The sequence below is a fragment of the Takifugu flavidus genome, chromosome 11 (genome assembly GCF_003711565.1).
Source record: "Takifugu flavidus isolate HTHZ2018 chromosome 11, ASM371156v2, whole genome shotgun sequence".
Classification (NCBI taxonomy): Eukaryota; Metazoa; Chordata; class Actinopteri; order Tetraodontiformes; family Tetraodontidae; genus Takifugu; species Takifugu flavidus.
The window spans coordinates 15,274,641-15,283,610 of record NC_079530.1 but is presented as its reverse complement, the minus strand read 5'-3'; the positions used below and the strand labels follow the sequence as shown (position 1 = coordinate 15,283,610).

Below are 8,970 nucleotides of genomic sequence, written 5' to 3'. Positions count from 1 at the left end.
ATGTGCTCTCTCCCTTCAGATGAAAAATTAATTACTCTTCATTTATATCAAAGCCAACCAGTCCCCCTGCTCTGACAGGCTGGGCTGTTGTGTCTGCAGCCTACTTCCAAATTAATCAGAGAATTATTCATAAATGGGATTAATGATTAGACAATAGCTTTTTTTTGCAGTTTGATGAGTTTTAAAATGTTATTTATAAATCAGGCAAAACATAAGCTTGATCTTTTATCAAAAAGACACAAGGAAGTGTGATGATGCCCTTTAATTAGAAAGCCGTCTGTCTTTTATTGTCAGATTCATCATGTTGAGGACTTTTCTGCTTATAAGAGCAGCTGAAGGTGAGATTGTTCACAATTATTTTGTAATAAGAAAAAAGATACTGCACATTTGAAAGAAGGGAAATAGCGCAATAAACAATGATGATGATCGGGAGATAAAAACCAAATATCAATGCATATAATATTCAACCTACAATGTGTAAAGGATCTCAGGAAATTACATGTAATTGCTTTAGACCTCCTTAAAATGCTAAGGGTTGTGATCTCAACATTTAAATGTTAAGTTCTGGGGCATTTTTACAGCCTTATATGCAGGCAAGGCTGCGAACAGACGGATTGATGGATTGCATCCATCAACCTCACAGACTTCACAGATCTGGATGTCAATGCAGACACACGCATACAATCAGGGTTCAGAATCATTCACTCTCTACTGCATTTAAAGGCATTTAAATGGAGCCAAGTTATGGACGTCAGCATCATCAGGAAGTAAAGCAGCCCTTCGAAAGACACATTTACCTCGAATTTCCTAAATCAGTATTGTTATCATCGTTAAAAATGCTTATTTGATTTGTGTTGTCACGCAAGTCACTATATACAGGCTTCAATGCACCCTACTGGTAGACTGTGGGTACTACAAAACGAAACATCTCTATTAGTCTGTTCAAACCTGATGTACTTAAAATGAGACTCAAATATACCTTGCATATGTCGCACATACATACAGTTTAAGTATGGATTTATTTCTAGATGAAATGCCATGTTTGACCAGTAAATTACACAAATAAGCAAGATAATCCTGCCGAAAATAAAAAGCTTGGCTATGATGGATAAAAATACCTGCAGAGAATAAGAGGTGATTATCTTAAAATATCTTTGGCATTCATCTTACATTTTTTATGTTTCTTGGCCTCTCCAGCGTTGCTGAACATCAGGATTAATACAGAATGGCACACAAGAAATAAAATCTTTAACAAATATAAAGTTTAAATGAATTCATATGTATTTTCCAGCAACTCTATTGGATGGTCTTCTATATTCAAATATCTAATGTTTAGCAAAAATATAGGATAAAAATAAACCTTTTTGCACAGATATATGTGGAGCTATGAGACTTTTTTAAAAACTAGGTAAACGTTGCATTGAGAGTACATTAATGGCATGCAGCAGTCGTGCTGATAGTGCAGATATGAAAGGCAGAAAACTGATATTTAGAGGAAATAGAATTCAAAACTGTAGCAAACGGTGCGGCCCTTTCAGTCGCTGCCTCCACATAGCTTCAGCAGGAGCTTCTTGTAATCCCCTGAGGTGTCTCCCTATAATTAAACAAAAACACCAACTCTTACTTTAAATCATCCCGTTTTTTTATTATACCCAAGAATTAATGAGAATACTCACAGAGATGTCTGTGTACAGTGATTTTCCGTAGTTTCTCACATACTCCTTTCGAATATCCAACATGTCGACCTCGGAACGGGAGACCATGATCCGAATCAGGGTTCTGTCTTTGGTCCCAGCGCCCTGAACAAGTGGGTCAGCCAAAATTACAACCAAAAACAGGCGCCACGACTTCTGTCCTGAACAGGATGAGGCGTCTCACCTTCATGGCCTTGTACAGCCTCTCCGCAAAGTAGCCAGGAGTGTTTTTAATACACTTGACTGAAATGGGAAGGCACACAGGAGCTCAGTGAACACGTTAATTTACCCTTCAAAAAATATTCACCACTGCAAAAAAAAAAAAGGGCGGAAGAAAAAAAAAGTACCAGGATGAAAGGAGCAATATTACAGCTGCATTAGTCAACATTTCAACACCTTCACAGCGAACCCATCTGCACTTCTGATATATTTTTGAAGCTCATTTGGGGTCACTGTGTTTGCCATCTGGGTTAATGTTCTTGTACTTATCGGCTAACACCAGAACTGGCTGCGGAAGATAAAGCAGCCTGACATGGAGGGGGACCACGGTGTCATACATTTATCATATTTAATGTAAAGACGATTACAGCATGGTAGCTTTCAAGAGCTAACCTGCGCTGAGGGCATTTTCTGCCTCAGAGTAGGCAAATATTGATCAATGCGGCATAAAGATGAAGCGTGGAGGTAAAAACCAGAAATAAAGCCACTACATCACACAGGTGTGACAAAACACGCACACAGCACGGCACGCCATCTCACAGTAAATGGATGTAAAATATACAATGCAGATGTGACAGTATTCAAAATAAATACGTCTTAAAATAGGTTACTGTACCAGAACTCTGAAAAACGTTGGCAAAAAAAAACAAGAAGGGAAACATTTAGCATCAAAGCACATTCCCACGGATTGTAAGTACAACAGAAACACTATGAGCGTAAAGAGGATGGAAGAATAAATATATCCACACCATGTGGAGGTGTAGAAGCGGTTGTCAGACAGTGCATGTGTGTGAACGACCTCCAAATAAAGACGCCTGCACAGGTGCCTGAAGATTCTTACCTACTGCCAACATGCCACTCTCCAGATCTCCTGACATCTCCCTGCCGATGCTCTTCTCCACGTCTCTGCCACACATTCTCTGGTACTCCTGAAACACTACACACAGACACACACGAGACAACACAGTGAGCTGATGTCTACATACGAGTCCTGACTCTCAACACATGTCTTCAGAGTACCTGCTCTGAGATGAGGCTTGCTCCTGGCACACAAAATGGCATTGAATTTGGACTCGTCTGTCCCCAGCTTGTTTTCTCCAGCAGCGTACAGTGCCTGAAAAGAGCCAGAGAACATCAGTGTGTGAGTGCCAAATCAGGACCACACCAGCAGCAGTTGGGTCAAAGCAAACCTCACCTGAGCGTCCTGTTTAGCCAGAGAAATGTCGACGTTTTCCCTTTCATCACGGTTACCCTGAAAGCACCGCGCAGCAGAGCATCAGTATCTGTAGAAACAAGTACTCGGAGCATCCAGGTAACTAGGACTGAGTCTGCACCTGAGCGAGAGAGATCAGAAGCCTTCTGAAGTGGCCTGAGGTGTCCCCTTTGATGGCGTCCTCCAGCGTTTTCTTGTATTCTGGAGGGTCACAAAAATATTCAGCACCAGTTTGAATGACAATAATTAATGGTTTTATTTCATTTTCGGCATCTCACCTTGCTTGTAAATGCGGTTGATCTCCTTGATTTCGGCATTGGAGCGCGATGACAGGATCTCTATCAGACAGGCTTCGTCGGTTCCGGCTCCCTGTCAGGAAGGCAGAAACATGGATCAGTCACGTTGGTTTCCAGCCGCTCTGTCTCGCTTTTGACCCCAGTAAAGCAAACGAACGAGCACCTCTGACATTTAAATGAGCAGCTGTGAACTGATAAAAGGGCAAACATGGCTGTGATAACAGCAGAACCTGACCAGTGTTCTGCAGATACCTTTATTGCACTGTTGAGCTCATAGGCGTCGAACTCAGCTGGCGTCTTCAACAAGGCCATAACCAGCTTTCTGAAGTCTCCAGACAGCTCTGAGTGCAGGTCCTTAAGCAGATCCTGTCAATAAAAATCACAGTAGGAATAATTAAAACAACCCTTAACTGTTGTAGTTTTAAAAAAGACACGTGTGCAGCTCTGGTGCAAAGCTATAACCAGCTCAGAGAACATTTAATCCCTTCTTTATTGCACTGGCAGCACCAGCAGCTGCTCCCTGCTTGTCATCCCCGTCCACAGTAATGTACAGAGACCTATGCATGAGTACAACCAGTTTATGCTATTTGGTAATAATGATTTATGACTAGATGCTCTCCTCATGAAGCTGCAACTGTTGCATTTATTGTAGGATATCTCAACTCTGTCTTATAGGATTGTTACCTTCCCGTAGGATGTTTTGTAGGCTCGGGGCAAAACCACACGCTGCTTGTTGGAGCGACTCCCCAGTAACTCAATAATGGCATGCTCGTCGGTGCCTGAGCAGAAACAAATACAAATACTCATGTCAAAAACAAACATAACACCTGATTCCTGATTAAACATAACTGGATAATCATTTACCAAAGCCCTTCATGGCCTTTCTCAGGACCTCCACGTCTTTGAGTGAGTCAGCTCCAGGAAAGTCTTTGATGGATCCTCTGAATCCCTTCTATTGGAAATATTTTAAAGAAATATTTATTATACGGACCAACTTTGGGGCAAAAAGGCTGAAAATCCAAAAATAATTGAAATATTTGTGATATCTGTTTACATTGATGGGTGGAGCTATTGGCATGGAGCTTCCTCCGTAGGCTGGCATGGACGGAGTCTGTGAGGGGACGTTGGGATATCCTGGCATGGGTGCCGGTGCCCCTCCGTACCCAGCCATGGGTGGGTTGGGAGATGGTGCGCGGGGGTATCCAGGCATTGGCTGACCCGGGTAGCCCATCCCTGGTCCTTGAGTTTGGGGCATGGGTCCTCCTGGCTGTGGATACAGGCCATGTTGGTTAGAGAGAGGGGCACTATACCTGTAAGGCTGAAGGGCGCACGGGTACAACCCTGGGGCCTGGGCGACCATGAATGGGGTTGATGTGAACCCCCCCATGACTGAAGAGGGCTGAGAGGCCTGTGATGTGAAGAGATTAGCATGCCGGAATACCTGATGAGATGATTTTATGATAGTTGCAGGTCACACCTTTTTCGGATGACAGTTCGGTTTAACAATGACATCATCAATGTCAACAACTTTGTTGCCCCTTAACCACCAAAATGACCAAAATAAGCCCCAACCTTTAACTAATTCCACAGATGGTAGAAGTTTGTTCTTTTAGAATACAGAGACTTAATCCAAATAAAGTGTGGCCTTGTTTCTATATGAAAAGATGGAAAAGATAACAAGTGACATGGCGACACAGACAAGGCAGTAGCACAGAAACATGCACGCTAACAGCAGGAGCCGCGAGCTAACGGCTTTAAGAAGCGTAGGGATGGCCTATGTGGGAAGGAAAAGGGTGTGGCGGTTTTTCTCATGCAAGAAACCTGAAGAAAAAACAAAAAGTAATGCTAAAGGTTTTAAGATATGGACTTTGTGAAGTCTTACCGTACATTTAAAGGATGTACGAGGCCGTGAAAGCCAATGTAATTCATTCTAACTGGAATATTAATGCTGATGATGTCAGATGAATTATGGATTTAGATTCTTCAGGGTGAGTGTGAGGAAGATCTGGTTAAACTTACCATGCCGGCTCCAAAGCCCAGAGAGGGATACGCACTAGGACCACCTCCCCAGCTCCCTGCACAAGACAGACCCAGACAAAACCACTCAGAGACATGGAGCATGCAGAATGGGAAATATTCCACTGAACTGGGAACGAGACTCTGGAACCTCCTTTTCCTAACGTTCCAATTAGGTAACAGGTGAAAGAGCAGCAGGCAGAGAAAGGAAGCACTGTGGACTTAACATGTTCTTCTCAGTATCAGCAGAGGCCTGTTTGTTTTACCAAGGGAGAGAAATTCCACTCTGGTAACATCATGTTACGTCTCCTGATCTGCGGTGCCCCCAAACATGACAACATATGCTGACCTATTTAACAGAGTTTCATTCTAGTAAAACACAATTTTATTACAATATCAACTACATCTGGTGCCTTCTGGCAATTTGTTGTGGACGAACAAGCCTCAATTATCTACATATTTAATCCCAATTACAGGAAAACTCTGCACCCCAGAAAGAGACTCACACCCATCTCTTCATTTTACCAATACAATGTCTTGATTTAGCTAAATACCTTCTGCAGCCTGTAATAAAGTTCATTTTGTTCCTGGAGAAGCCTTGCACTGAATTCCTACATTTATTGTGCGGTAATCTAATTGTAACATGTATTTGTTACATGTTCTGATGCATTTTTATGATTTATTAAAAAAATTATGTGCGAATTTTTGGGGGTTTGGAAGGGATTAGGGCATTTACATGGAAAACGCGTCTCTACTTTCGTAATTTTCAGGTTACGAAACAACTTCCGGAACCAATTAATTTCGTAAGTAGAGTTCCCACTGTAGTTTAAAAAAGGAATGACCTCAACATCCTCATCATGTTCTACCTGTTGGTGGCGCTTGTGGGTATCCTCCAGCCTGTGGTGGGTAACCCCCTGCCTGTGGAGTATAGCCCCCAGCCTGGGGGGGGTAACCTCCGGCCTGAGGGGGATAACCTCCGGCCTGAGGGGGGTAACCTCCGGCCTGAGGGGGGTAACCCCCTATTTGGGGAGGGTAAGCACCAGACTGAGGTGGGTAAGCGCCAGGTTGAGGAGGGTACACCCCAGGCTGTGGTGGGTAACCGCCTGACTGAGGTGGGTATCCAGGGTAGCTCATTCCTAGAATATGAAGCAGAAGCAGGGACATAATATGTGAATAACTATGATGCAAATACACAATGTATGTAGCCTCCTTGGTCTGTAAATTCTATATACAGCACTTACTACAGTTATTGGCCTAAGAACAGTAAAATTAATAACCCTGCCAGGTCTAAATTTGTACTTCTTTATAATGAAGACAACTCTTCATTGGCTGAGATGTTCTGAAAACTTTATTCATTCTATGTCTCCACTAAAAACAGAGAATAAATATTATAAAGATGGCAGCAGACAGTCTTTAGTGTTCGTAAAACACGCGTCATGAATATATGCATGCAAATATATCTAGATGATAGTCACTCCAGTCGTAAAATGCTACACGATTCTCTTGGGTCTGGCAGATGTTTGGAGCTATTTTTCCAGTCTTTTTGCCACCCAGGATGTTTGTTCCGTGGATTACTGTGGATTTGCGCAGACCTCTCTCCTATTCCTGTTCAACAAGTACCATACGCTACATTTTACGGAAATAACTTACCATCCGTGCATCTAAATAAAATACAAGTTTAAGATAAGGCAGGCAGGCCTGCACACTGAGCTGTCACTTCCTCAAACCATAGTGTTGCTACAGACCACAGAGAGGCTTGTGCAATAGGCAACAGCAACAGTATATTAATATATAAGTCAAATATAAGTCAAGCTGGTTCAGATTCGAAATCAGAACTGTGGATCAGCCAAACAAGTAGTTCATGTTCTTGTGCAAACATTTGATCAAAACCCTTTAGAGTCCAATCTGACAGCACGATGATGCAAAGTGGTCGTGATTATCTCGATTAACCCGAGGTTAAAGTTGCAACGAATGTAGTAACACCGCTTTTCCTTGTAGTTACTGGGTTATAAATGACACGGTGGCTAATCCTGGGTTGTTACACTACCGGATGGGCCCGGACGGTCAATTCTGTCCGCAAAGCGATTCTTATGATACAAATAAGTACAGTTTAGGCAGCGCACCACCTCGATAGTCTCTGCCAACGTTGAATAAACCGTTACGGAGGCAAATAGGTGTTTTATATCAGGCTAACAGGAGTTGACGGCCGAAAGAGGCTCTTTGGGCCGCTACAAACACCCAATGGAAAGCTAGCTAACTTAACGCCACCTCCCACCTTCCTTACATAAAGTGCCTTAAAAAAATGTTCCATTTGGATCACCCACTGTCATAACTAAAGCAGGACACGGCTACAACCGAAAAGACGTAACAAAATAGGCTGACTTGATAGTAAATAAGCCCTTTTCGGCCAGTTTGGCTAAATGACGTTTGGAAGCTAAAGGAGCGTCGAGATCGCCAGATTAATGTTGGCAGTCGAGACGACACGGAAAAACAGTTGTCGTTAAGTCGAAAACGAACTTTAACCGCGCTATTCTGCTGCTCGTAGATGTGAGAAGCGCGTAGATTTTCGCACTTACTTCGGTGAGATGACGGGATCCTCCGGGGGAAAAAGGCTTTCTTTGACAAGTCTCAGGTTTGACTTTATTAGGTGGAGTGGGCGTGGCTCGCTGTCTCCACTTACGGACACGCCCACAATCCATTTGTTCATAAACAAAAATCAATTGAGTCATTTATAGACGCTGACGTCACTGACATGATGGAAAAATTGACGGAACTGACCGTAACAGTTGACGCACCTTGATAAAAAAAATAAACTCGACTAAATATCACTAATGTCATATATATCGCATGTTATTCTTTACTCATTTTTGTCGCTATAATTAATTACCCGTGTTTTACAACAATATTGTACTGTTAAAGGCATTTAACAGCAAATAAATAAACCTCGTACATGATAAACTATCTAGATTCTCTTTTGAATCGGTTTTTAAAACACCAAACATTTATAAGAGAATGCTTATGGCATCATTACTTACATAATACTTGAAATAATTCAATACACGTAATAAAATACGTACACATTCTGTTTATGCAATGAAAAATGTTGTGTTGGAAAGTTAAAGGTGGACGCAAATGAGAAAGGAATAGGTTAACAGTTGAAAGTTTAAAGATATTTTATATTTACTAAAACCGAAAAAAATCTTAGTGCCCAAAACAAATAACTGTCCTCAACTCATAGGGTCAGCGAATCATTTCTGTAAACCTACTTTTTGAGAAGAAAAATACTCATTCTGAGAAAGTTTGACATACAAGGTAACGATATGACATCACAAATATTTGCCACAAGAGGGAGCCCTTTAAACTGTTGTACAGAGTGTACAAGCTTTAACATGTGTAATAAAGCGTGTGTGTAAGGCCAGAGGCTGGTGTCAAGGTGATGACACCTTTTACCCGTGAGTTTCTAATCAAACAACATATTTGTCTAGTTCCTTCTAGCGATGAAGATTTTTATATTACTTTTCTTTTTCGGTTT

General features: G+C 41.9%; 1 protein-coding gene across 4 annotated transcripts; it reads right to left on the bottom strand.

Annotated features, from left to right (window-relative positions):
• Window positions 1-247: 247 nt before the first annotated feature.
• On the bottom strand, window positions 248-8,171 carry anxa11a (annexin A11a). Of its 4 annotated transcripts, none has more exons than XM_057048105.1 (15): window positions 8,015-8,170; window positions 6,305-6,574; window positions 5,442-5,497; window positions 4,477-4,863; window positions 4,287-4,374; window positions 4,107-4,201; window positions 3,675-3,788; window positions 3,405-3,495; window positions 3,248-3,327; window positions 3,109-3,165; window positions 2,934-3,027; window positions 2,755-2,850; window positions 1,879-1,937; window positions 1,677-1,799; window positions 248-1,594 (listed from the first exon to the last, which is right to left on the bottom strand). In XM_057048105.1, the coding sequence occupies exons 2-15, from the start codon at window positions 6,570-6,572 to the stop codon at window positions 1,535-1,537; spliced, it is 1,668 nt and encodes a 555-aa protein (XP_056904085.1). In that variant the 5' UTR covers window positions 6,573-6,574; window positions 8,015-8,170; the 3' UTR covers window positions 248-1,534. The 4 variants fall into 4 exon arrangements, with proteins under 4 accessions (XP_056904085.1, XP_056904086.1, XP_056904087.1 ...); XM_057048106.1 differs by having other exon boundaries at window positions 4,477-4,830; XM_057048107.1 differs by having other exon boundaries at window positions 4,477-4,689.
• Between the last annotated feature and the right edge of the window lie 799 nt (window positions 8,172-8,970).